This window comes from Leishmania major, chromosome 34 (genome assembly GCF_000002725.2).
Source record: "Leishmania major strain Friedlin complete genome, chromosome 34".
NCBI lineage: Eukaryota > Euglenozoa > Kinetoplastea > Trypanosomatida > Trypanosomatidae > Leishmania > Leishmania major.
The window spans coordinates 1588401-1615448 of record NC_007286.2 but is presented as its reverse complement, the minus strand read 5'-3'; the positions used below and the strand labels follow the sequence as shown (position 1 = coordinate 1615448).

The 27048-nt window shown below is 59.3% G+C and overlaps 9 protein-coding genes across 9 annotated transcripts; all 9 read right to left on the bottom strand.

The window, feature by feature from the left end:
• Window positions 1-2401: 2401 nt before the first annotated feature.
• Window positions 2402-3901, bottom strand: LMJF_34_3745 (hypothetical protein; the record flags this gene model as incomplete). The annotated part of the gene is made up of 1 exon (XM_001686427.1): window positions 2402-3901. One exon carries the CDS (start codon window positions 3899-3901, stop codon window positions 2402-2404), a length of 1500 nt encoding a protein of 499 aa, XP_001686479.1.
• Window positions 3902-7005: 3104 nt separating this feature from the next.
• LMJF_34_3740 (serine palmitoyltransferase-like protein) lies at window positions 7006-8472 on the bottom strand (the record flags this gene model as incomplete). Its single annotated transcript, XM_001686426.1, has 1 exon — window positions 7006-8472. One exon carries the CDS (start codon window positions 8470-8472, stop codon window positions 7006-7008), a length of 1467 nt encoding a protein of 488 aa, XP_001686478.1.
• Window positions 8473-9215: 743 nt separating this feature from the next.
• LMJF_34_3730 (conserved hypothetical protein) lies at window positions 9216-10259 on the bottom strand (the record flags this gene model as incomplete). Its single annotated transcript, XM_001686425.1, has 1 exon — window positions 9216-10259. One exon carries the CDS (start codon window positions 10257-10259, stop codon window positions 9216-9218), a length of 1044 nt encoding a protein of 347 aa, XP_001686477.1.
• A 761-nt stretch (window positions 10260-11020) lies between these two features.
• LMJF_34_3720 (conserved hypothetical protein) lies at window positions 11021-11929 on the bottom strand (the record flags this gene model as incomplete). The annotated part of the gene is made up of 1 exon (XM_001686424.1): window positions 11021-11929. The coding sequence occupies one exon, from the start codon at window positions 11927-11929 to the stop codon at window positions 11021-11023; it is 909 nt and encodes a 302-aa protein (XP_001686476.1).
• Window positions 11930-12875: 946 nt separating this feature from the next.
• On the bottom strand, window positions 12876-13427 carry LMJF_34_3710 (conserved hypothetical protein; the record flags this gene model as incomplete). Its single annotated transcript, XM_001686423.1, has 1 exon — window positions 12876-13427. One exon carries the CDS (start codon window positions 13425-13427, stop codon window positions 12876-12878), a length of 552 nt encoding a protein of 183 aa, XP_001686475.1.
• A 1396-nt stretch (window positions 13428-14823) lies between these two features.
• On the bottom strand, window positions 14824-16200 carry LMJF_34_3700 (conserved hypothetical protein; the record flags this gene model as incomplete). Its single annotated transcript, XM_001686422.1, has 1 exon — window positions 14824-16200. One exon carries the CDS (start codon window positions 16198-16200, stop codon window positions 14824-14826), a length of 1377 nt encoding a protein of 458 aa, XP_001686474.1.
• Window positions 16201-16911: 711 nt separating this feature from the next.
• LMJF_34_3690 (conserved hypothetical protein) lies at window positions 16912-20844 on the bottom strand (the record flags this gene model as incomplete). The annotated part of the gene is made up of 1 exon (XM_001686421.1): window positions 16912-20844. The coding sequence occupies one exon, from the start codon at window positions 20842-20844 to the stop codon at window positions 16912-16914; it is 3933 nt and encodes a 1310-aa protein (XP_001686473.1).
• Window positions 20845-22046: 1202 nt separating this feature from the next.
• LMJF_34_3680 (50S ribosomal protein L13-like protein) lies at window positions 22047-22562 on the bottom strand (the record flags this gene model as incomplete). Its single annotated transcript, XM_001686420.1, has 1 exon — window positions 22047-22562. One exon carries the CDS (start codon window positions 22560-22562, stop codon window positions 22047-22049), a length of 516 nt encoding a protein of 171 aa, XP_001686472.1.
• Window positions 22563-24649: 2087 nt separating this feature from the next.
• Window positions 24650-26482, bottom strand: LMJF_34_3670 (putative vacuolar ATP synthase catalytic subunit A; the record flags this gene model as incomplete). The annotated part of the gene is made up of 1 exon (XM_001686419.1): window positions 24650-26482. The coding sequence occupies one exon, from the start codon at window positions 26480-26482 to the stop codon at window positions 24650-24652; it is 1833 nt and encodes a 610-aa protein (XP_001686471.1).
• Window positions 26483-27048: the final 566 nt, after the last annotated feature.

Genomic DNA, 27048 nt, shown 5'->3' with positions numbered 1-27048 from the left:
TGTGCTTGCTGCCTCACTTTCCTGTGTACCCGGGCAAGGCAGTCAAGCATGACGTGGAATGCTTTCCGCGCCTTCTCCTTTGTGGACAAGAGACACGCGGTGGATGGACGAACAGAACAGCGGATGGGTACCGCCGCTCTTTGCTTCGTTTCAGTGCCGATCCTAGAATAAGCGAGAGGAAGGCGAGGCGTACGTGTGGTGTGGTGAGTGGTGTAGTGATGTGCTCGTGTATGCGTTGGTTTACTTCCTCTCTGGTCTGTGTACACGACGTTGGGTGCGGTGGCGTGTGCATCGATGGAGGACTGCCGGCGATGTACAATCTCCTTCCAGCTCACGCTTCTCTAGTGACACGCACCTGAGCTTCTGTGGACAGTAGGTGAGGAAATCGAACAAGGGCGAAGATGTCGGAGGCGACAGGCAAGAGGAAGAGCGTAGGAGGACAATAATGGCGGCAGAATCGCCTCACATCTCGTGCACGCGCGATGTCGGGTGCGAACCGACACCGAGTCAGTGCGCGGACCAAGACGCACGACACCATGAAAATGTCGGTGTGAGCGGCTGATGCGCAGAGAAGGGGATAGGTGTCAATGGCAATAGACGCACCCAAACTCACAAATCGGCGTGACTCTCTGCAGGAGTGCGCCTGCACTGCTACAGCGAACCGAGTAGCGACGGCGACTTTTCGCTCTTCGCCACCTGCTGCTGTGGTCCGTTCGCCTGATGCAGCTCTCCGCTGCTGCAATGTTGGGGAGACAGTGTCGAGAGCCACACTACGCAGCAAAGTCGAAAAAGGGAAGAGAAAAGAGGGAGAGAAGCACTTCTCCATCGGCGCAGAATAAACATAAAAAAGGCGACCACAATCACAACAGACACGCACATGGGGCATGGGTCCAACCAGGTTTGCACGCCATCACCGGGCATAAGGCCGCTATGCGGTGGCAGAAAACTCTTCGTTGAACATCAAAGAGAAGCAGACACACGCAGCCACGCACACATACAACAGGTCCGAAACAACGAGCCAATATACAACGAAAATGCACCGAATGCGTGAAGGAAAAACGATGAAGTAGCGTGAGGGAGCGTGTTGCATGAGTCCCAGTGACGACTGCGTCAAAACAGTTCGATATGGAGAGAGCGACCTCGGGCGAGAGGGTTGATGAGGTACCCGCTAGTGCCGTCCTCAACACAACCTCGCGCTACGGCAACCACGCAGATCCCGCATGAAGACAAGCGAAACTCATTCAGAGAAAAACAAGAGCCAACGGAGAGACGGGATGAGGAAGAGGTGGAAGACGGAGAGATGAGAACAAAAAAAAAAACTACATCATCCTTGCAAGTGTTGAAGAGATGTAAAACAAAGCACACGGCGAACTCAGAACACGCACACATACACACAGAAACGACCCTCGTGCCGGATTCGCAGGGAGAGGGAGAGAGTAGAAGGACAGAGCACATGGTGAAGGTGTGCGCACTACATCAGCGCAGACACGCAAGGAGGAGAATGTGAGCGCACATGGAGACTTCAAAAGACAAACAAGGAAAAAAGGGAGGGGGCAAAGAGAGCCACGACAACAACCGATGAAAGGGGAGCCGTCATATCAGAGGGAGTGGGTAGTGGATACGAAACCCAACCAGAGTGCTAACGCGCCCTTCACACAAGCCGAACACCACACAAACACACACACACACACATACACACCTGCAGATAGAGAAAGACGTACGTCGGCTTCAGTGTAGCATATGACGATATCCGCAAAAACGGAACACGAAAACCAAAAGAAATGACACACTGAACAGCCGCACCGCCCATCACTTCCCAAAAGGAAAAAAAATAATAAGCTTCTCGTGAGCGAGAACGAAGGAAAAACAAAATATGCGACGGTCCAGGCGTTTACACTGACTCCTTTCTCTCTTGTTCTTCAGGCCCTCCTCCCTCTCTCTCCGCCGCCTGCCCGCCTGCACGCCCCCCACATGCGAAAACGCTCGCGTCAATGTGCCAGTGGCTAGCGCGACCGTTGCTATTGGTCTCTGCTGCGTCACTGATACCTGCTCGTCGACGTGCGGCGCCACAGAAACATGACGACACACACACAGAGACGTATGCACATATGATATTACGGGAGGCCGGCCCATGCCAGTTGTGCAAGAGCCCCAAAACGACAGTCGGTGCCTGTGCGCGATAAAACCGGGAGAAAGGGATAAGGGTAGAGAACACAGGAAGAGGCAACAGCGCGGAACGGGAAAAAAGGAATGCCGATGAAAGGTGTAAGCAGCAGGGGCAATGAAGAGAGGACTGCAGCCGGTTACCCGAACCCATCACACACACACACACACACACACGCATACACATACACATACAGCGATGGGCGTGGTTGCCGCTGGTTGGGGCTCGGCGCGGCTTCTACCGCGCTGACGGCGGTGTGGCTGCGATCACTCGCTCCACCTCCACCTGCATTCCTTGGGCTGCAGAGCCGTGCGGCGCTTGGGTAGAGCACGGCATGCCGTCGCTGCTGCTGCCGAGCGTGCGAAGCGCGAGGCTTCGTGTCAAACTGGGCTTCGGCGCCGGCGTAGGCGTCAGACAAGACGTGCTCTGCGTCAGTGGGGTGCAGACGGCAGACACGAGGCACGTGATCTCCCGCGAATGCCGGTGGACGTCGTAGAAGAAGCAGCCAGACGAGCCGCTGACCCTAGTTGAGGAGTGGAGGTCGCACATGTCCGTTTCCGCGGAGCGCGCGGTGCTAAGGGCGCTAGTCGGGGACTGGGAGGACACACATAAGAAAAGGGAGCTGGAAAGAAACGCCGAGGACACACTGGAGCCGCCGGCTGCGCTGAAAGGGTGGCTGCCATGCGGTACGTCCTTGCGTGCGCACACCTCTGGGGTTTCGCAGTGGTCCGCAGGCGACGCCCACTGTGGCAGATTCCTTTCGTTCGGGGCGTGCGGGGAGGCCGGTGAGTCCTCTCCGCACGAGAGAGACATTCGCATAGGAGGCACCGCCTCGCACGGTTCATCGCACCCTTCATTACGCGGATGAGGCACTGGTGCAGTAGCGATAGCAGCCCTGGCGTCTGTGCTGAAGGGGCTCGGCCGCTGCGGCGCCTTCAACTCCTTCTCCACGGGCGCAGCGTGACGCTGTGTCGATGCGCTGGCGGGGGCGCCGCATCGACGCAGTGCAGCATTTTGCTTGTGAGCTAGCCTCGCCATGCTTCGTAAACTGTTGCCGTCCGGTCGCGTGTCGATCGGCCTCAGCGTAGGTCGCCTCGGGGCCAAGGGTCGCAGAGTTGGTGGCTTGTGCGCTTCATGCACCGATACGACCCCGTCCCCGTCGCCGGCAATACTCGCATCGCTCGGCGCGCGCAGCTCTGTAGAAGCACCAAGGGCTGTGCTATGCCGCCCTTCTGTTACCAATCTGTACTCGCGGAATGTCGTGGAGTTGCCAACACGAAGATATACCGCTGGAAGACCAGTGGCGGAGGTCACGGAGGGTGCCGCGCTTGACGCCTTACTCGAACTCGTCGAGTAAGAATCCTTGTGCTTGACCGCCTCGGCGCCGCCAGACTTGAGTGATGGAGAGTTTACATCGGCGTGCTGGCGCGCTGTTACTTCCTTTGTGAGCGCAGCCTCGATCACGCCCTCTTCGACCCGGATTCTTTTATGTTCAAATTGGAAGAGAGGCGAGTAGCACCACAGAATGGTCGCTGTTCTACAATTGGAGCCACGACCAGCGGCGACATCGGCGACGCTGCGGCCGTCGGCGTCCGTCTGAAGTTCACCCACAAAGCAGTACCGCGTCAGGAGGCTGTCGTTGCACCGGTGTCTGCCAGGCGCGACCTCTGCGCTGCGACAAATAGGGAAGAGCTTCAGCTCGTGCGGGCCTACGTGCAAGACAGGGGGCAAGGCCATTGTTGCCTACGACCGTCTCTCCCCTTTTGTATGCTGCCGCGCCTGAGCTGAACACGGAGGCCGCGGTGGCGCCGGCTTGTCCTTGATTTTTGTTGCCGCGCCCGACACGGTGGACCGGCTACCCTGTGCCAAAGCAGTGAGGACACAACGGGAATCAGAGAGGCGAACGGACAGAGGAGGCAGGCAGGCGGGGCGGCAGCAGTGACGCTGGTGCACACGCAAAAACAGAGAAAGGAGGCGCGCGGCGAATGGAGGGGAGACGAACGCGATGCGAAGTCAATAAAGAAGAAGAGGGGAGGGCGTATGAACAGGCTCGACCTTCGAAGACGCGAGTGAAAGAGGAAACAGCGAACTTGATGGAAAGGGAGCGAAGAGAAAGAGAGGTCTGGGGAGGGGGGGGGGGCACATCAAGGGGGAAGGTTCAAGGAGAGAGGGGGATGGGAGAACAGTGAAATCTCCAAAGCAAGCACGCGGCGGCCTTTACACACACGCGAGGATAAGGTAGAGGGGGAGAGGAGGAGGGAGTGGGGGGGGGGGGGGTGGATGCCTATCGGCATGCAGTTTCCCTGAAAGAAGAGAAGTAGAGACGGTGTGGAGGAGCAGAGCGGAGCAGCGCAGGGCGAGGAAGCAACACGAAGAAAAAACGAAATTCAAGGAGAAATCGGGAAAAAGAGAGGAGACAAGCAAAAGAAATACGTGCAACAATCAGATAATATTACCAGCAAGAGCACATCCATACAGGCAGGCACGTCAGCAACAAAAAATGATGACGCAGGGAAATTGCGTGTGTGCTCGGAAGGAAGTAGAGGCAAGACCGGGGCGGTTGGAGATGCGTTGTGCGGCAGCGTATCTCAAAGGTTCAAGAACCACGCACGAGATTAGCGAAAAGGGAAACAAACATGAAAGAGGTGAACACTAGATGATGTAAAAAGGGAACGCAGACACACAGCGCACACGCACACACACAAACAGAGAAAAAGAGGTCCTGTTCTCTGACGATGGAGGAGGGAGGAAGGGAACTGTGAGTGTAGATCGTTCGGGCTACGGTAGAGCGCGGCGATGAGAGGCGCGTACGGATTATATGTGTGCTGGGAAAAACAAAACAGGAAAGGGAAAGGGAAACAGAGAGACGAAAACAGAAAAGAGGTTCTGGGCGCTAGTGCCCCCATCCCCACCCCACCCCACCCCCACCTTCGGGCTAGCGTGCGGCTGCGAGTGCGCCTGCAGAGTGCCACCGGTGACGACTCGGTGGAGCAAGTGAAGAGAATAACAAAAAAAGAGCCGGTGTGCGGTGTGTGTGTGTGTGTGTGTGTGTGTGTGTGTGTGTGTGTGTGTGTGTGTGTGTGTGTGTGTGTGTGGTCGGAGAAAACGAATATCAACACCAACGAAACAAAAACGAAAGATGTGCACAATTCTGGTGTAGCGTCGCAAGGGGGAGGGGGAGCGAAGAAATGCTCGAATGAGATAGGCGATCGTTATGGCTGGAAGCACCGCAGGAGCGTATGAGCGGGAGTCTACTTTAAGGAACCAGGCGAACAAAAAAAGCCCACGTGTGGCGAGAGCAGAGGAAGGTGTAGCAGCACACACACTCGCGCCTCACTCTATTACTCTCTCAAGCTGGGCAGGGGGGGGATAGGTGGCCGTTTGCGCCGAGTCACCAGAATGAATCGAGGCCTAACTCGCACAAAGCTGCGGAAGAGGTGGTGCCACTCGAAGAAAGGGAAGAAGCACTGATGCCAGCAAAGGCGGAACCAGGACGATAGAGAGGTCAGCAGCGAGGAGAGAGTAGAAGATTCGCAAAGGCATGTGCGCGACACCGAGAACACGCCGCGTCTAGCACGCATCTGCGGGCCGAATCACCGGCGGATGCCCTACCTGCCTACCATGAAAAAGGACGAGCGCTGCGGCTTGCTGTGCAAGAGACAGTAGGATGGTGCATGACCAGTGAAGCGCATAGCGTTTCGCCATCCGATGGAGAGTCGGCAGAAGTTCGCAGACGTTATCCTGGCACCTATCGGAGCCGCAAGACGAGTGCGCGTGCCTGTGCGCCAGACATGTGCCCGTGCGACAATGAGTCCCATTCTGTATGGTGTTATTGCAACTTTCCTTGTTCCTGACCTCCACTCTCACACGCGCACACTTCACCCGCCACCCGGCCATGAGAACGCGACAACGCAGGAGCAAACGCTGACAACATGACAGGCATGGAGAGGGACGAAAAAAGGGGGATATCTGGCGGCGAACCGCACCGACGTGAAGGCAGAAGGCACAGCAGGGGAACGCAGAGAGAGTGAGTGAGAGAAAAAGGGGAGGGGGTGGGCAAGACAACGGTTCGAGAGGCCGCTCCTAGGTGGGGCAGATCAATGGGAAAACCGATAAAGAGAACAGCCGCGGGTGTAAAGCCTCAAAAAAAAAAGAAAAAAAAAAGAAAGAAGACAACTTCCGTCAAACTGCCTATTTTGTCTCTTATTGAGGGCGCTGCGCATCTGCAGCATCAGCAGTGTGTAGGCACATCAATGCAGCGCATGCTTCGCTTGCTCTCGACGTCACTCGCGGATGCCTGTAGCATACAAGGAGGGAGAGCGAACGACACTGGATTCTAGCACATGCATATCTCTTCTTCCTTCCCTTGACCTGTGATGGCGCCCATCTGCGCAGCGTCTTTCTGCATGCCGCATTATTAGCACTTCAAGTCTTGCCAGTCCGCTCACATCATTCGTGTGTGCCCCCTTTCGTTATTTTCTCTACTTTCTGTTACGAAAGGGGGGGGGCGGCACTACGCATTCACAGATCCGGCGGCCACTGCCGGGCTACACAAGTTCAGAGCGATTGAAAGAGATCGACGAAAACGAGTTGCTGGAGTCCGATGCGCGTCTTCGTACAGAGGTCGGAATCCATCGCGAGAGTCACGCGGGGCAGCAAAACGCGCAGGGCGTTCGGAGACAGCAGAGCGGCCACAACTCATTTTGTTCCCCGACCCCTACACCACATCAGCCCTTTCACAAAAACGAAAGCGGTTGTCAGCACTGTGCACGTCCTCCAGTTAGTTACACAAGCGAAGCTATGGGCACACGCCACACTCGGCATTACAGCTGCATCGCCGTCTACGAAAACTCGGCCTTCACGGCAGTCTCGATTGCCTCGAGCGCCGCCGTCACCTCGGCCTCCGTCGCCAGACTCTTGGCCACAATACGCAGTCCCGAGACGTTGTTCACCGGCTCATCTGTTGTGAAGACGTTTCGCACGACCGCCACTTTCTTCTTCTGCAGGGCATTGATGACGCGCTGGAGACGGCTCTCCACCTTTTCCAGCCCCTCGCGTTCGACGTACGCCCGCTCCACCGCAAGAAGAATCACCGGTGAGGCGTCGTCGATGCTGTCCACCAGCTTGATCTTCTCAGCATTGAACCCGGCCTCACGGAGGTGTCTGCGCATGCGCTTCGTGTGTTTCCGCAGCTTGGCCACAAACGTGTCATCACGCGCCAGCACCGCGAGTGACTGCGAGACGGAAGCCGTGATGTAGGGGGGCAGCGACGCCGAGAACACGTACGCGGTGGAGGTGAGGCGCTGATGATCAATCATGCGCGACGCGCCAGCGCAGAAACCGCCAACCGCACCCATAGACGTGCTCAGGCTCCCAATGTACACGTCCACGTCCATCGTCGGGATGTCGAACTGCTCAGGAGTTCCGCGCCCTGACTTGCCCAGCACGCCAAAGCCGTAGCTGTCCTCCAGCAAGAGGCGGAATCGGTACTTGTGGCACAGCCCCAAGATCTGGGGCAGCGGGCAGATGTCGCCGGTATCTGAGAAGAGGCCCTCCGTTACGACGAAGCGGCGGTGAGGCTTGCTGTACCCGTCCTTCGCCACCACTTCCTGGAGCCGCTCCTCCAGACTCGTCATGCTGCAGTGCTTGTACGGCCGAATGTCAGAACGAGAAAGCATGCAGCCCTCCATCACGGAGGAGCTGACGCCGTCGTCGTACACGAGGTAGTCGCCGCGGCCGGAAAAGCAGGAAATGAGGGTGGCCACGGTGGCATATGCGAAGCTGTACACAACCGCGTCATCCGTCTTGAGAAACTTGGCCAGGTCCTGCTCCACCACAAGATGCGGCTTGATGGTGCCGTAAAAGCTGCGAGGCCCGCAACTGCCCACGCCGTAGGCGTTCACGGCCGCCCGCGCAACTTCAACGACCTCCGGCAGCGTGGAGAACGAGTGAAAGTCGTAGGTGGCAAGGTCTAGGCACTCCTCCGCCTCCGATGAGCCGGGCCGCACAATGGTGATGTGGCTCCCCTCGCGTCCGACCACCTCGGTCAGCCCGTGGTACTCCGGCACGGGCACGTTCGACGTCACCGAGCACTCGGCACGGAACGGAATCGACTGAAAGGCGGCAATGCGACGTTCCTGCTCCTCAGCGGACAGCCTGCTCATCGGATTTGGCGGCTTCCCCCTCCCGCGGCGGTGGAAGCGCTGCAGCAGAAAATACGCCAGTGCGGCGGCAACGAAAAGCTCCAGAGCACGGTGGAACGGGCGGCTCATCAGCGGCTCTGACAGCGTTTCCGATAGAGACGACATGTTCTCTTCGCGAAGCCTGCTTTCTGAAAGGCAACGAGATAGAGATGAAGAGAAGAGAAGAGAGGAGAGGAGAAGAGAAGAGAGAGAGCGCGTGGCAGGTGTCTTGAGAAGAGGCACGCGAGAAAAAGGGGCCGTGAGGAGGAGGAGGAGGATGCGAGGAATAACGGCAAAGCCACAGCGAACAGAGCCGAACAGCAAAACAAACAAGTCCACAAATGCAAGCGCCGGAGAAGGTGAACAGAAAAGGCAGGCGGAGAGCCCCTTTTTTGTTTTTGCTCGATGTGAGGTCACGTGCGTGTGGACATGCGCACGTGTAGGTGTGGAGACGTTTTTTTTTCGCCGTATTATTATGAGAAGGGAAAACAATGGAAAAGATGAGGGGTAAGGAGGGGGGAGGAGAAGACGAGGTGGGCGCCGGGGCAGGTGGAGTATCGTGCAGCGCCCCCTCTCCTTCCCTCAGATCGGGCGGAAAAGGGAGACACCCCTCCTCACCGGCGCCCCATCACATTTTGGTCACGCCGCGTTTCGTTTTCAAGCATCTACTGTCGGCTTTCGCCTTTGCCCTTCTGTTTCTTTGGCCGTGTAGCGCTGAAGGGAGTTGTCAGTGCGAGCCTTCGCGTTTGAGCTTCTGTGGGTGTGCCTGTCTTATCGGCACGCCGTCTTGACCTCTAGTTGGCGAGCGGCCCTCCAGGAATCGGCTCTTGCTCCCTCTCATTACAAGTGCCCACCACAGCTCAAAACGATCAAGAGAAGAGGCGTGGCAGATGACGTTCTGCGACGTACTGCTCGTAATCTAATGCGTGGAGCTCATGGTGCCACGCCCACTGCGAGAAGATGCGCAGTAAAAGGCGAGCCTCGTTCGCTTCGCGCAGCAGTGCGGCCTGTAACCGCCGTCGGAGCCATCGCTTCCACCGGTCAAAGCACCGCTCTGCCAGGTGCAGAAGCGCCTCGTGGCGGATGAGTCGCATGCTAGCCCCGATGAGCGCACGACGCTGCCACGCGCGAAATGCCGCCGTCGCCACTTGCTGCGCTGCCCGCACCTGCAGTGGAAAGGCAAGGTAGCTCTCTAGGGCATGCAAGCGCCAGCGGATCAGAGTAAAGCGGGCCAGCGATCGCTCCGCGGAGAATCGAATCTTCTCCACAGACCGCAGCTGACGGCACCGACGGGGATGACACGTCCATGCGTGAAATCGAAGGAGCGCGTGCCGCTGTCGATTCACCAACCCCAGATGCGCCGCTCTCGCGCGCTGCCGTGCATACACTTGTGCCCACTGACGCCACCTCTCCCATGCAACGCGACAAAGGCCATCAATCAACGCGCGTTCGCGCGCGGCGGCGTCTCGGTAGAGCACCTCGCGGTGCAGGCGCCGCTGCGCGACTAATCGCCACCACGCAAAGCACCTGGCACCGACACGACTCCACAAAACAAGCCGAGCACGGTGCTGGACGCGCCGCAAGGCAGCGCGGCGAACCGCGTAGAGGCCCCACCGCAAAAACCACCGCTCCGCTACGATTGTGTTCCCCTCTGCGCGAATGCGCTGAAGTTTGGCAGTAAGAATGTCGCGGCCTCGGTGAGTGGCAACATGTGCACGACCCCCGAATCCAACATCACGGCTTGGCGCGTGCGCGTACGTCGCCACAGGTGCACCCGCGTGCTTGTACCGCTGTTCCGGCGGCCCTCGAGGCCACGCGCTGCTGCTGCGCTCATTATGAGACGATGAGCTCAGCTCCGATGTGGAAAAGAATGTGCCGAGCTGCTGCGCGCATGGCGTTCCAGCGAGGTGCATGAGCGGACGATATCAGGCAAAACGTATACCGCAGCAGCTACACTCGCTCTCAGTGGCGTGGACGTGTTCGGCTCCAGCTGTCGGACACGCAGATGGCCTATAAAGATAAACGAAGGAAAGTCGATGCTGCCACGATGGAAAGCGCATCCGTCCAGTGATATGTACCGGTGCGGCTCGGGAAAGCAGAGGGAGAAGGGCTGAGGGTGACAGTTTCGCCGGCGCACGCATCTGCCCGGTTACTGATGGAATTGTCGGTGCTTCAACCATCGTCGCAGCCGCTGCCTTTGTACTTGGGGCCTCTACCTGCGACTTCTTTGAGACGCCTCGTGACACGACAATGGCGTGGAATGTGGTGCGGCGAGTTGCACGCCGTCGGCGCTGTCCCTGCAAGTGCATGAAGGTAAGCCTCAGCGAAAGAGCGCAGAAGCGTAGCGATGGTCAACTTCTTTCGTTGCTCGTTCAGTGCCGCGCGCTCGCCCCTCCCTCATACTCCTCCTCCCACCACGACGCCTACACCGACCTCTCCAACGTCCCCATTAGAAGACCGATTTCTTTCCCACCAGACGGCGTAACGGGCGCTCGTTTGAAGTGGATGCGCCGGCAGCAGCACCCGCGTGTTGGAAGGGGCGCCGTTTGGCCTGTCAGCTGCCAGCACAGAGGTCATAAAAAAAGTGTGTCGAGGACAAGAGGAAACTTTGCGAAATGCGATGCCGCCTGCCCGTTGGCCGGGTCCCCGACGCGTGTGTGGGGTGACCGTGGTCTCAGTTCATGCGGTGCTTCTTGTGCCGGCGCCGCGACGGGCCTCCCAACGCAACATGCACCGTCAGCGCCCGCGCGCAGAGATCGGGGCAGAGAGCCGCTAGCTGAGAATCGACCTGCCACATGTATTGCACGGCTGTCTTGCACCACATGTTGCCTTCAGGAAGCGGAACTTCGAAGGACACGTTGTGAAGGGCATGCCAGTCCTCACGAGGCCGCTCCGACGCTGCCCTCACAAAAGCCGTCGTGAAGTCCGAAAACAAACGTGTGCTGTTCAACGTAGCCTTCATCAAGAGCCGCTTCTCTTCGACTCCTTGTTGCTCAGTGTTTCCCGTATCGGCCGCCTCACAGACAAGCTTATGCTGCAAGAGGATGTAGTTGACCACAACCGAGCCAACCGGGTTCGCCACACCCGCCAAAGTCTGGGCGACGAGGGCGTGCAGACACTTCATGTCCGAAGCATGGCTCACCGCGGCATTGCCGTACTTGTGCAGGGACGGCTGCTCGTCGGAGAGAAAGTGGGACTCGAAAAAACACCACTGTGCCGGCGAGAGAAGGTCTTTGGCGCGACTTGCATACACGTCGTGCGACTGCACGTGCCAGTCACAGAGACACGGCTGCTGCGCCATCGCCGCTGACACCGCCTGGACACATCGGTGACCCTCAAATCTCGCTATGATGGCGTTCAGATTCGGACAAGTCAACCAGAAGAGCGTGGCGCCAACGGCAGCCGTGCGTCCGCTGCGGCCATTCTTGCCGGCTGTGACGCACAGAACGCACGCCTTACCGTGCTCCGCGCACGTGAAAAGCAGAGCGTCAGCGACACGGTAGCGGTCCGGATCTGCCGCCTCAGCGTAAGCATTATACTTGGCCTCAGGTGCGGCACTTGTCGCCCTTTTCCCCTCCGACATCAGAGAGAGAAGTCTCAGAGAGAGAGAGACGCTCACATGAACACGCCCGCTTACGACAAGTGAGAACGAGAGCAAGAGAGAGACGCCACCTCAGCAGCAAGGGTCCGTATCTGCACGCCTATGCTAGGCGTTGGTCACGAGACAGCCAATAAGTGAAAACAGAGCAGGATGAGGAAGAAGAGGATGTTGAATAGCAACGACGTGAGCAGAGGGCGCGGGGCGGTGTGTTCCCTGCGGCACGGGCAGATAAACGGAACCCAGACCATGCCAGTCTCGGTGGCAAGGGATGCGCCGTGACATCTTGGCCCTTTTCGAAAGAGAGGATGACACCAAGCAATGCGTGCTAAACGAAAGAGCCAGCCGCTAACCAGAGATGGGGGCTCACCGGAGGATGCGGTCCCCTTACGAAAATGATCCACTATAATGGCGCATCTCGTGTTGGCATGCAGCCTCATGCTCACTCTCCCCCCCCCCCGAAAAAAAAAAGGAACCGGGGCGCCGCGTGATAGCGCGCGCGAGCGGAAGTGGTGCACCTGTCACACCTCCAACACATGTGAAAGGAAGAAACGAAGACAAAGACGACGAAAGACATGCCGAAAGGGTTTGGGAGGAGGACGAACTGCCCGGTAGCAGAGAATACGACGGGCTCAGACACAAGCGAACGAGGTAGTGTACATCTCACGTGGGTTCACGGGCATCGGGAGGCGCGCAAGGAGTAGTAGAGGAGGAGGAAAGCACCGGCGTCTTTTTCGCCTGACGCGCTTACTTCTGCTCGTCTCCCCTGCCACCGCCCGCACCTGAAAGCTAACGGACAAGGCTCGCACACGAGAAACAAAGAACACTGAATACACGGTGGTGTGAGCCTGATTGAGCACTTGCTGCGACACACACGCATCGTCTCCAGCACATGGGTTACATGAGAGACACGATAAAGGGCGGCGAAGGCTCACAGGCCATAGATCTTGTTCACCTCCGCAACCGCGAACTCCGTCTTTTTCGGCTTGCTCATGCGGTTGACGGACTCTTGCAGCGCCGCCTTCGACATCTTGGCCGACTTGAGGTCCTCTGGGTGAAACGCGTACAGGCGCTCGCTCTCCGCCTTCCTCGCCTTCTTTTGCGCGAGTGCGTCGTCGTAAAGGCGCCGAACGCTGACGTCCGTCTCTTCCGCTGTCACCGTTTTCTTGGAAGCGGCGGCACGGCTGCCGCTTGCGTGGCCCATCGCCTTGGCAACCGCCATGGCGTCCATCTCCTTCCGGCGCTGCTGTCGCCGTTCCATTTCAACATCTACCTGGCGCTGCACACTCTTCTGCAGCGTCTCCTGCGAGATGGTCTGCGAGGCGGTCACAGGGTAGTAGCGCGCATCTAACTCTGCCAGGGTAGCCTCCTTCTGCAGCAGGGACTGCGTGTAGAGGCGATCCACGAGCTGTTCCTCCTGCTCAGGGGTAAGGTAGACACAGCCTGGCGCTGCCAGAGTGCATTGTGCGGCGCCATGGGCCATGATGTCACGTCGCAGAAAGAGAAGAGAGGTATATGCACAGGTTTGCCTAACAGAAGAGAGTCGTTTCACACGGGTCGGGCACGTGAGCTCGGTCCCTCGGGAGCGGGCGTGCTGAGGGCGTTGATGGGCGAGCCACGCACCTCCGGCAACACGAAACAAAACGTGGGCGAATGCGGTGAGCGGTGGAGGACTCGGCGGACAGCGTCAGATCGCTTCACTTTAGATGAACGGCGACAAAGAGAGAGGCACCGTGGGAGGGGACGACACCTGGCACTTGTGACACCTGCGGCGCATGTCAGCAGCACCGCACATTACACCAGGGCACAACACATGGCAACGGCGCAATCAACAACCGTGTGCGCAGGAGCGGAGACAGCGGGCGCAGAAGGGGTATTCTGAGAGTGGACGAGTTCACTTCATTAGCATGAGGGGATGGCGAACAAGGAGGGGGTGCATATTCGTAGAAGCAGCCGTGAGACAGGGCGCAAGCACTGTAAACAGTATACACGCATATAGGGATAAAGACGCACGTATGTATGTACCTCAAACGCGAGGACGAGCAGCAGAGTGCCACACACCATCTGGCATGCACATCCGCCGAGCAGGGAAGCACCTGTGGCGGCCGCTGACGCCGGAAGGCGAATGGCAACAAACGATTCTTGCTTGGCCGCTGGTTTCCTCGGGTGACGCCACGTCACTGCAGAGACACCACCAAAGCAACCTCGTGCGGAATCCATGACCTACGTCTGCCGCTATCATCGAGTCGTGTTTTCCTCCGCCTCCGTCCCGGGCAATGTACCCGATCCTCCCGCCCAGCGCGCCGCTGCGAGTGCACCGGAACAAAAACAATGCAAGCGCATTCTCTGCCACTGCAGCGGTTCGGAGCCGCTTGCTGGTGCGGAGAGAGGAATGTGCGACCGCGCGCCGTGTGGTGAGCTGTACGCTTCCATCTCTTTGCGCACGCGCGCTTCGCTCTCGCCTCCTTCGTGGAGGAAGACACCGTGGACGCGCAAGCGAGATAGGGAGGACGCACACGCGTGCAAGCGCGTATGAGTTCGTTGCCAACACGTATGATGCAACCGCTGAGCTCGACAGAGCAGAGAAGGAGCACGCGACGGCATCGGCAACGCAGAGGACAACAGTTGAACTACAAAAAAAAAAGAAAACCCCGGCGCGCGCGCGTCGACGTCTGCGCAATTGCGTGAGCGCGGCTGTGCCGCCACGCTATGTGCGCAAAGATGTGGCGCCATTCGTGGCACCATCCTTTGTCAGTTGCAACAGGACCGTAGCGTTGAGTGATAAAAAACAAACTCCGCATCCTTGAAGACACGAGCTCACACGCACGCAGGCCTTATCGCCCGGCCACCCGCCCATCCCCATCTTTGTCTTTTGCTTTTCATTCATCTCCCTTGTTGCTACCGCGGGCCACGAAGGCGTTGACAATGTCCTTGTCGTGCATGTAGTAGTGAGCCAGCGACTTGTGTGTTTTGGCGTCCAGGTCCACCACACCGATACGGTACACGGCAGCGCCGCGGCGAACAAAGCAGCCGCCGTCCACCTCTGGCGAAACGTCGGTCATAACCGCGCACTCGCTCGCGGGCGCCGCCGGCTGGCTCGTCCGGCACGAGACGGCAATCATCAGTGACACGTCTTTGGCTGTGGTGGAGACGTAAAAGCGGTCGAGGCATTTTGCGTAGTCCAACGTTGGCGCCACATACCGAGGGCTTGCGCGACTCGGTCGCTTGCAAGCGTCCTCGTCAGTGATCGACACGCAGCTACACAGCACATCCGGGTCTGTGTCCACGACGATCCATTGAACATCCTCCTTGTTTTGAGCAACAGACCAGTGGTAGAGCAGATGTGCGTCAAGCACGGGCACCGAACGCGACTGAGTCTCCTCCGGCGACGCATCTGCGCTTGCAGGGGCGCAGCCGTACAGCTGCAGGTGGGCCAAAGGTGCTAGCACCCGCGAGGCGTCGATGGCATCGGCGATGCCGTTCAGCTCCTCAACCGTCAGTGTCTTCGGGTCGCCTGTGTGGGTGCCCTTGCGGGATGCGTGGTAGCTGACCACCTTCAGGTTGTTCTGTGGGTTGTGCATGAGTCGTTGAAGACCCTCGCGTGACGAAAGGGCGGGCCGAAACAAGTAGCTCGGGCAGTAGGGACCGCAGCCCATCTTTGCGCTGCGCACAGAGCCGTGCGGGGCTGCCGAGGCCACAGACGCCGGAGCCTCTTCCGCCACGTCGCGCACCTCCTTGTACCGCAGCATCTGCGCGTAGCGGCAGTAATGCTGCTTCGTCTCCTCAATCCAGCGAGCAGCGCCATCCGCCACGATACCCACAACTTGTGGTGGCTGCCACGCGCTTTTCGGCTTTACCTCCACCGTGTAGTCGGCCACTCGCCCGGCTGCGTCCGAGGCAGCCATGTCCATCTGAAGCAGCTGCGCTGGATCGCTGGTGAAGTTAGGCACCAGTGTAGCCTCCGATGTGTTGTGCATTAGCGCGTGATACTTCGCCGGCACGACGCTCGCAATCGCTGCGTAGAGGTCTGCGGGGAGCGGCACAGCCCTTCGCCTACCCGCGTACGGCTCCAGCGCACGGTAACACTCTGGGCACTCCTTTACCGCCGCGTTGCGGATGCGCAGGGCGGCGCGCTGCGTGGCAGCGCCAGTAGGGTGCGATGCCGCGCTCAAGGAGCTCGGCACGAAACGCATGGGCAGATCCACCACCACATTGCACTTTCCAGCGCCGAGAAATACAATGGAAGAGGCGTCCATGGATGATGATGCATCGACGGGCACGCAGTCATCCTAGGAAGGAGATTCTGAACTGGTGCGCGTGTGCGCCTGGGGTGGGTGCCTTCTCACGCAGCAGCCGAGCCAGAAGGTGTGCGCCTTGCCTTCGCAAGCGGCTGCATATCCTGCCTGTATGGGTGTGCGAGGCGCAGCGGAATGTCGTCTAAGGCCCGGGGGGTCCGAGGGCGGAGACAGAGAGAAGTGCGGAGGGACGAGGAGTACAGCGGAGCGAGAGAGGGCGGCAAAGCGCCGACGTACGCGTCCACGCACGTCAAGCAGGACCGCCGAAGGGCTTTTTTTTTCAGATTCGCAAGACGCGCACACGTTGCCGGCTGCTGGGTTCGTGTGGTCGCCTGCAAACCGCATAGGCAGCCGGCATTCACGGAGAAGTGACTGTCTCGCGCACCGCGTTGTTGTTACTTCTCGGCGTGAAAGGTTATGTGATCGTTGTCTGCGCAATGTAGTGAACAAGAGAGAGAGAGTCGAAGTCATCACACAGGCGCGGCACCGAGCGGGGGCACGACAGGGTGTGGAGCCGGGATGCGAACGGTACGGGCTGTCTCCGTGGTGGTCGCGCCAACCAAGGGAGGCATGGGAGGTAACGCCACCGTGATGCTCGAGAAGGGCGCATCCGACGTGCCGAAGCAGCGTCGCAACAATGTACCTATGTCGGGAATGCAACGTGCACCAGCGTCATTCGCCATTGCGACGCGCCGCCCTCACACCGGGATGGTCAGCATCGAGCATCGGCGGCGCATTGATGAAGGGTTCCGCGAAAGATGGTCTCTCCTTCAAAAGCTGCAGAATCGCTTCTGCTTGCTGCTGGGCTCGAGGGTCCGCCATCTTCGTCACACGCGCGTCATCAAGTGGTGTGCCGTTCTTCGATGATCCTGTCGCGATAAAGCCCTGCCGCCGGAGAAGCTCGCTGCACCGCAGTCGCTCGTCGGCATTCCAGCCGCGAATGATGGCCACCACCGCCGGTGAGAGCGGCGACGCCGGCGCACGCGCAGGTTCCGTGGAGTCGCTCCCGTCCTGGTCAGCTTCCGCCGCCGACGCTGTCGTGCGCCGCTCCACTTCCTGCGCATGCTCAAGGAGGGAAATGGACTGCGACCACTTCGACGGTCCGCTTGCCTCGTCGGCCCATATCACTACTTGCTCAGGGCAGTCACGTAGAAAGCGGCGGTTAGAGAGGAGAATGGGGGTTGCAGCGCCGCCGCAGTGCCGGAGAGCCCGCACGAGTAAAGCCCGCTCCTGCATAGTCGGGTGGCGAAGACTCTGAAAGAACAGCAAGGCAGTCCACCAATCCGCTGCCATGTTTGTCTCCACAACGCGGGAAAGCAGGGAAGATGTGAAAGATGCAGGCACGGGTACTTGAAGGACGCTGCTTGTAGTCGAGTGCAGGACTCCGAGCAGGGCCCACACGGCGCACGGAGCTACAGGAGACTTGCCTGGGCGGGCAGCATCAGTGTCTCCAGCAACAGCATGAGCGTCAGAAAGATGTGCGTCGCTCGCTCGGCGCAGGACGCGGCGGGCAGGCTTGAGAGGCAGACTCAGCCTCTGCATCTCCTGCATCCTGTTGAAGAGCTTACAGGCCAGCGCTAAAACGGTGGGGCGAGGTAGTGCGGCACGCCCCTTGCCCTCCGCCATCTCACGCGTGACCACGCTCGCAGTGAGAAGTCCGCCGTGCGAGAGAAAAAGGCGCAGCAGGCGCAGGAGCGACCGGAGCAGCACATCCAGATAAGGGCAATCGCTCGCCCGCTCCGCCAGCCGAACCAGTCCCTTCAGGCACCCCACCGCGTCGTGCGCTGCCGCAGCCTGTTTAAAGAAGCACAGCGCAGAGAGAGTCGCGGAAAACGGTCGAAGCCGCGCCAGGTCGCCGGCGGCGTCGGCAGCGACGTCCGGACGGCTCATCACCTCGCAAAGCCAATGCTCATGCGCGCAGCGCCCCTCGCGCGCCTCTGCGGCAAGGACCTGCGCGGCGTCCGTAGATGGCACAACGCGGAGCAGGCGCTGGAGACCGTGCGTGTCCACGTCTGCCGAGCGCGCCCTCTCCTTCCCCGCTGCCCGCAGCACGCGCCGCAGGGCAGCCTCGTCGTCCAGCAGACAGAACGCGGCCCCCAGCAGCATCCGGCAACGCGACAGGCCGTTGAGCTTTTTCTGAAGACTGCCACCGCGGCGTCCAGCGCACAGGTGGCGTACCTCTTCACAGAGCTGCCGTTCGTCGTGGAACTGCTGCAGCTCCAACAGCAAAAGTGGAAGTGCGCAGGACCTCTCGCTGTGCAGCGGGGCGAGGGTGGACACACTGAAAGACTGCAGTGTTTTCCAGTGGCGCACCGCCACCGCCGCGGGTGAGGCATAGCCGACCTGTGCCATCGCCTCCAGAAGCGTCGGTGGCGGCGCCGTGAACCGGTGCGTCTGCGGTTTGCCTACGCGGGGTGTGTCTGCGTCTACTTCGAGCTCGCCATCCTGCTGTTTGCGCAACAGTCGCGTGCAGAGCTGCAGGCCAGCTTTCCAGTCACACAGCAGCGTGTGGGCACCGAGGATGGAGGCGAGGGCGAGCCCGGTACGGTCCACAAACATGGATGGAATCGTGCGCGCCGTGGCGACCAGTAGAGACGCATCCACTTGGACGCGGAGCAGCCTCGCCGTCTTCAACACTGCGAGTGGCCAGTGAAAGCGCTCCGTCGACGCGAGCTGCACCACTCCACTCGCAGCGAGGGCGGCGACAGCCTTGAGAAAGACATCCTCGGTGAGACGAGGTTGTTGGTTGGCGGAGATGACGGCACCCTCGACCCTGTGCGTCGCTCTGAGGTAGAGGGACACGTCCGCCAGGAGCTGCGTGCACTCCTCTGGTGTGGTTGCTGTTCGACGCCTCCAGGTTCGCAGCCGCTCCCTTACCGGTGTTATAGACACCGCCAGCAACGTCGACTCTGCCGGCGCCCCGGCTGCCGAAGTTGAAAGGACTTCAGCGGCATCTGTTGTGGCGGCGGCAGCAGCTGGAGCACGCTGCCCTGTGTCTGGCCCTGGACCCAACTCTTGTCTTGGTGCGTTTGTCAGCGGCGATCGCTCGAAATGGTGCGCGCGACACGAGGCAGGGATAACCTTAAAAAAGTACTGCTGATTGCGCGGCTCTGCCGCGGCGCAGATAAGTCGTGAGGCCGCACGAGATTGGAACGTGCAGCACTCGATACGGTCTTCTGCGCATCGGCTGACGCTGGTGCGCTCGAAGAGGGTGGCGTCGCGAGCCTCGCCGCACGCAGCGAGCAGGAAGTAGCGCAGACGCGTCGGAGAGCGGGTGTGGGGGCAGGAGAGCAGAAGGGTCCGCCATGTGGCGGGCGACGTGGCCGTCAGCGCGTGCGCAAGCGCCTCGGGATATGTGAGAGCGGCGGCCTCTTTCACGGTTAGAGACGAAGTCTCTGCCGCCGCCGGCCGTTCCTCCTGCTGTAAGTGCTTCACTGCTGCCACATATGCACGCAGCTCCGGTGGGAAGTCAAGCACACCCGTCGTTCCACCGCTGCTGCCCTTCGTTGCGAGAGGAATGAGCGGCACCGCCACGTCGTAGTACTGCGCCGCACACGTAAGCGCTAGCGCCATGAACCAATTTGCGTTGGCAACGTAGCTTACGACTCGCCTGGTCAAGGTCCCAGCGAACATGCGTCGCGCGCAGCAGTGCAGCACCGTTGAGGCCAGCAGAAGGGACGTGCGGTTACCCATCACCTCCGGCGGTAGGCTTTCGAGCACGTGACGAGCGCCCGGGTACGTTTGCGTGTGCGGTTCTTTTGAGAGAAAGGCGCGAAGAGCGTCTACCCAGTCAGCGGAGGCATCTTCGCGGCGCGCCGGTGCTTCGACGGCAAACTCCGCTGGCGCGGCCTTTTCATTCCGAGGACCGACCCGAGCGTCGCCGTGCTTTGAAACCGAGGAATCACGCGACTGCGCAAGCGGCGCAGCCGTGGTGAGTGGGAAACCACCCTGTCGAGTCAGCAGTGAACGAATGTAGCGCTTCATGCCTTCGCGCGCGGAGAGACGCACCGCGCGACTATGCTGCACAATGCCCAACGCAGCCTGCCAGTGCCCTGCGAGGCCTTCCAGGGCGGCGTGACGGAGCACTAAGCGCTCCGCCGCCTCACGCGTCAGCGCCTCCCGACCCAACAGCGTCATGTGCTTGCTTAGCGCCAGCGCGATCTTCGCGTCCTGCGGCGAGCGGTGGCCAAGCACGTAGCCGTGCTCCACGACACCGTACGGAACCGGCAGAAGACCGTTTGGCAGCGAAGGTCGCTCTCGCAAGGCCGCTGAGACGAGACGCGCGTAGTTTACCATGTAGGTGGTGCGCTTCAGGGAACGGTACTGCTGCACCAGCGCTGCGTCCTCGTGCATGTCCCACGCGGCTAGGGCCAGGCTGGCGACCCTAGCAGGCGTCCGTGCAGCCTGTGAACTCAGAAATTGCCGCTGTGCAGGCGTCATAGCTTGCAGCTGCCACGGCAGTAACGCCAAGGCGTCCTGCCACGGTACCCGCTGCCGCCGAAGCGACCGCCAGATGTGCTGGGCGCTCTCCCGCGAGCTTAGAAGAGGCGGCGAGGTGGATAATGATGATGACGTCGCAGCAGGCAAGGAGGCGCTCGATGACATCAGCGCCGGCGCAGACTCCTGGAGACATGCTATCGTCTCCCTCAACAGCTCCGTGGCTGGACAGGTGAGATCGGCTGGGCGTGCCGCATCCAGGTCCGCCCAGCGACGGCCCAGGGACTCCACCTGTGTGACCCGAGCGCCATTACGAACGGGCAGAGACACCCGCAGCCGCCATAGACGTGTACCGCGCATCAAGGCACCGTTCGTTGGACGCTGCTCGTGAGCGGGCTCGAGCCACTATCCTTGGAGAAGGCAAAACCGCGCAAAACAGATACGTGTTACCAGGCGAAGTTGACGAAGCGGTTCCGGTTTTTCGCTCACTTGTACGTGTGAGGGGAGGAGGTGAACGCCCATGTGTATTGAGATGCGTAGCGCAGTAAGCGGGCGCAACGTGCACGAGTAACTCGTCGGTGCAGTTGCTACAGCATAAAGGAGCATGTGTACTTGTCCCCGAATGAGTGCGGCGAAGGAGCAGCGAGAACAGAGGGAGGCCTGACAAGGCAGCCCAGTAGCCTCAATGTCACTCCCTCTGTGCCCCCTCGTCCCCCCCCCCCTATGCGCACGCACAGCGCCTTCTCTCACTCTTCTTTCCTTCTTGGCCGGCGGGTTTCGCCGTACGCTCGGGGCATCTATTCGTGGGTGTGCGTAGATGTGCGTTGCAGCACACACACACACACACACACGCATGCAAACGAGATGCAATCCCGAAAAGGGTGAAAGGAAAAGCACAAGTAGAACGTGAAGCAGCGTAAAAGACATAACCTGCGGGTTGAGGAGCACGACAGCGAGACGCGTGCCGCCGGCCCTGAACCAGCTTGACCACGCTTCATAGACCAGGGACTTCTGATTCCCATCTGGCCTCGATACGGAGGCGGCGGAAAATGTGTAGGCCGCAGGATTCGCAGCGCTTCTTCTGCCTGCCTCGATGTCCGGCAGTCTTTTGTTTTCTGCGCAATTCCCGTCGTTACACGGTTTATTGTGGGATCAAACAACACCTGTACACCCGCAACCGCACACACGTAAGCCACCGTCGAGACACCAACAGCGTCACCACCATCACCACCAGCCCAGCCACGGTTTTGCAAGCAGCACAATTGATACCTGCACGCGCCGATGGAAGCGAGGGGACAGGAGCCATGCTTAACAGGCATCCCACCAGACAGGCAACGGCTCATCAGCGAGAAGTGCGCCAGCAGACATTGTCAGCTCATAAACTGATTCGGTGACCAGCGCCGCTGAAACGTTGGATCCTTGTACCGCCAACCCATCGTTGCAGTGTCGGTCCACACCAACGGGCGCGGATTCTTCTCGGCGTGCGGATGGACGCTGTCCTCGTACAGCCATGCCTTTTCTAAGGGTGCGGTGCGCGTCTTGAGCTTCCGGACAAAGTGACGGTTCACCTCGTCCTTCAGATACCACCACATGACCATGCAGGGGTCGCGCTCGTACATCTCGGAGAGGCGCACTCGGTACTTGCCGCCGGGGTAGGCGGTCTGCCAGGTGATGGGTACGCGAATCCAGTTGTCACCCGTCATGACGGCGTCCTTGATGTTTGTGATGACAACATGGTCCCCAGTCATCATGCCCGGCGTAAAATCGGGGCGATGTTGCCCGGTCATGTACTGCGCAGCAATCTTCGCCACATGTGGCAGCTGCTGGCCTCGTGCGTCCAACAACCACCACCGCTCCCCCTCACGACACAACCACTGCTTCGACATGTCGTTGTAGAGCGGCAGACCCTCCGGATGGTACTTGTGGCGGCGGAGCACACTCTTGAAGGGTGCTTCGAGAAGAGAAGTAGCCCGAAGCATGATAGAGGAGAGTCCTGCCTTCTCTCGGGAGTCGATGTCGGTCTGTACGTGGCGGTTTTGAGAGGCAACAATACGCTCGACTCTGGAGACTGAAGCTTTTCTTTGTGTGTGTGTGTGTGTGTGTGTGTGTGTGTGTGTGCCTGTGCCTGTGCCTGTGCCTGTGCCTGGGCGGTGCCTCACCACCGACCGACTCCTGTGAACAGGAGGAAGAAAAGGCCAAAGTGCCCGGTACCCCCACCAAGGCTATCAAGATGGATGAACGTGAAGTCAATGCTGGAGTTTATTTCATTCGCGTTTTCAGCTGCGTGGGGGTGCGCGGCAACGCACAGACTCGTGGAGGCGGGGCGGGGGAGCTCGAGGAGTGCCGGTGCTGTACACAGACGCACGCACTGGCAAATCTCACGTGAAACCGAGACGAAAGGGGTGCACAGGTACTGGGAAGACACGCACAGAAGAAATGGAAGGCAGAAAAGGGAACGTCGCGAAGGAGAGGAGTGAAAAACGGCGACTCGAGGCTGCCAAACGGTCTTCTTGCTTGCGTTAGACGACAACGGTTGGCATGCGGCGCCGCTGGTAGAGTGGCATGTCACCGCTGGCACACCTCACGGTGCTATACTGCGCATGGGCACCATAAGCGGGCCGCACATCCGCGAAGAGACAGAAAAGAGGCGGAGCACAATGAGAGGGGAAAAGCTGAGAGGGAAAAACATGAACGTCATCCGATTAGTCAAGCCACGCTCTCCCTCTCCCGATTACCACCACAACAACCACCCTCCACTTGAGCATCGGCGTCCCCTGTTCAGCGATTCACACAATCAAAAAAAAATGTATGCGCAACTGCAGCAGTCCGCACGCCTACATATAACACGCCGACACTCACGCATACGCGTGAGTCAATCTGGTGAGCACATTCTCCATGAGCTGCCTCCCGCGCATTTGTCGTCTTTAGTTTCTTCGTTGCTTTCGTCGCGGAGCCGCAGCAGCTCGCAGTTTCCGCCAAATCAAAGCATCGCCGAAAAAAAAACAATTCGGAGGCGTCATCGAACTCCGCAGTGTCCACCTAAGCCGCAACACAAAAAAACGGTATCCAACAGACGAAAGCACACGCCTACAATGTACTACCTGTCGCCTCTCCTACCTTGTCTTCATTCCCCTACTGCCTCACTGCAGCCTGCCGCCCTGCCCTGCGCGACCTCACGTGACTGCCTGCATGCTGCCATCTCCCTCACTCTTTCACATCCCTCCTGATCTACTCTGCTTGCCTGCAAGGCGAGCGAGGGAGACTAGGGGTGACGGGAGACCACGGCGCAGCTGCCCTGCACACGCACAGGAAAGGGTTCATGACACAGACAGCATGGCATCATGCGACACACACACACACACTTACACACACAAGCAGCAACAACAGCATCGTCTGCTCACATGAGAATACGCGAGCAGGGCAACCGCTGCGGTTGTTGCGGCGGCGGCGGTCGCGTTGCCCTTTGACGCCTCTTCGTTTCGCCTCCCTCTCACATCCGTTCATTTCAGGCTGCCGTCCGCCAACACGGCGGGCTCGAGAGAGCACACCAGCACAGATAAGGCGACGCCCTCACAACCGCACGGCAATACCCCAGCCGCCTATCCAGGTAGCCGATCCCACAGAAACAAAAACGTCAAGGAGAGAGAGAGAGAGGCTGGGGTGTTCGCCAAGGGAAAAAAAACAGACACGACCCATACGACGCAGTCGCGTGCATAGTGAGGACACCACGCGCCGTGTGCCCCCATCCGCTCTATCCCATCCCTTTCACAAAAAAAATGAACAGGAAGAAGCAAGAAAGTAATCTGGCAAACACACGCGCCACTGTCACAGCGACAAATACAAGGTAACACCCAAAACAAGCATCGAATAGACGCCACCGAGGCGGACGACAACGGATCAGAACAGCACGCACGCGAGGTAGCGCAGTACGCACGACACGACAAGGAGAAGAGAAGGTGAGCAAGCCTGCGACCTACTGTAGCAGCGAGTTGAAGGAGCTGATGATCTCCTCGTTCTGCTTCTTGAAGTAGTCCGTGTTCGCCTCCTCACCCTCGATGGGGTCGCGGAACTTCATTTCGGTCAGGCCCGTGTAGATGGTCGGGATCTTCTCACGGATGTAGTTCCACGTGATCTTGTGGTCGCCGGCAGACTCGGCAACGACGCGCTGGGCCTCCTCGTAGAAGGTGACGATGTTGCGCAGCATCCAGCATGTCTTGTACAGCGGACAAAACTTGTCGTACGGGGTGAAGGCGTTCTGCTGAAGGAACTCCTCACGAATCACCTTTGCCACCTCGAGAATGATCTTGTCGGACTCGGAAAGGGAGTCCTTACCCACCAGCTGCACAATCTCCTGCAGCTCCTCCTCGCGCTGCAGAATCTCCGACACGACGGCGCGCAGGCGCATGTAGTCGGAGTCGAAGGTGTTGAAGAAGGGCTCCAGCGCGTTCAGGTATTTGGAGTAGGAAATGAGCCAGTTGACGGACGGGAAGTGCTTGCGCTGGGCGAGGCGCTTCTCCAGACCCCAGAAGACCTGCACAATGCTGAGAGTGGCGGATGTGACGGGATCAGAGAAGTCACCGCCCGGCGGAGACACAGCACCGACGATCGTGACGGAGCCCTGGCGCTTCGGCCCGCCGATGCAGGTGACGAGGCCGGCGCGCTCGTAGAAGGAGGCGAGACGAGCGCTGAGGTAGGCAGGGTAGCCACCATCGGCTGGCATCTCCGCCAGACGACCGGAAATCTCACGAAGCGCCTCGGCCCAGCGAGATGTCGAGTCGGCCATCATGGCAATATGCTTGCCCATATCACGGTAGTACTCGGCCAGGGTGATGCCGGTGTAAATAGAGGCCTCGCGGGCTGCGACTGGCATGTTCGAAGTGTTTGCCACGAGGCAGGTGCGCTTCATGATGGACTCCTCGCGACCATCGATCACGGTCGTCAGAGTTGGGAAATCCATGAGCACCTCAGCCATCTCATTACCGCGCTCGCCGCAGCCGACATAGATGACGCAGTCGGAGTTGGAGTACTTGGAGAGGGCCTGACTAATGACAGTCTTGCCACAGCCGAACGCGCCGGGGATCGAGCACGTGCCACCCTGCACGGAGGGGAACAGCGCGTCCAGCACACGCTGGCCGGTCAGGAGGGGGTGGTTGCCTGACTCTTTCAAAGCCACCGGGCGCGGCGTGCGCACGGGCCAGCGCTGCATCAGACGCAGGGACTTCCTCTTGCCGTTGTACTCGATATCCACCACGTCATCATCCAGCGTGTAGTTGCCACCAGGCTGGACCGATACCACACGGCCCTGCATGTTCGGCGGCACCATAATGCTGTGGTTGTTCATGAGCGAGTTCTCAGCGACGAAGCCCAGGACGTCACCGCCCGTGACTATGTCGCCCACCTTCACAGAAGGGGTGAAGTCCCACTGCCTCTGCGCGTTGAGCGCGCGCACCTGTACGCCTTTCGGGATGAATACGTTCTGCACCATCTGGTAAATGGTGTCGAGCGGACGCTGAATGCCGTCAAAGATCTCCGACATGATGCCAGGGCCCAGCTCGAGCGACAGAGGCTTGCCGGTACAGTAGACCGGATCACCGACAGTCAGACCGTCCGTCTCCTCGTACACCTGAATCGTGGCCGTGTCGCCCTCCAGGCGGATGATCTCGCCGACAAGGCGGAACGATCCGACCTGCACAAGCTCGTACATCGCGCTACCGCTCATGTTTTCGGCGATCACGACAGGGCCGGAAACAGCCTTGACGGAGCCCATCTGCTGCTCTGACTCGAACGCATGCTGATCGCGGGCCATGTTTTACGCTGTGTATACTCACCGAGGGAAGAATAGAGATGCTTAAACAGTTCCTAAGCGGTAGGCCCGTAGCTACCGGTGCTCAACCAGCAGACGAAGGACACGCTGATCGGCAGAAAAAAAAAAACAGCAAAGAGAATCGAGAGGAACGGTGCTAGTTAGGCGTGCTGGGAGGAAGAAGCTCGATACTTGGTCGCGTGCTCTTTAGCACAAGGATACACACACACACACACACACAGAGAGAGAGAGAGAGTTCGAGACGCAAGAACGCGGAACCACGGATGCACACACACGCACACACACACGCACACACCAAAAAAAAAAAACGATGAAACCGATAGAAAAACGAGAAAACAAAAAGGGTGAAGAAATGATGGGGGCGGAGCGCTAGAACAAGGGATGAGCGGGCGGAGGAAGGCGCATACACGTTTTTCTGACAAGCTGCTGAGAGACTGAGCCGCAGGCAACATAAAGGAGCGAAACGAGCGCAGCGACAGAGAAAGCAAGAGGTGTGATGACACGGTGGAAGCGGGTATGACCATATTTGTCCAGTAGAATGGAATCGA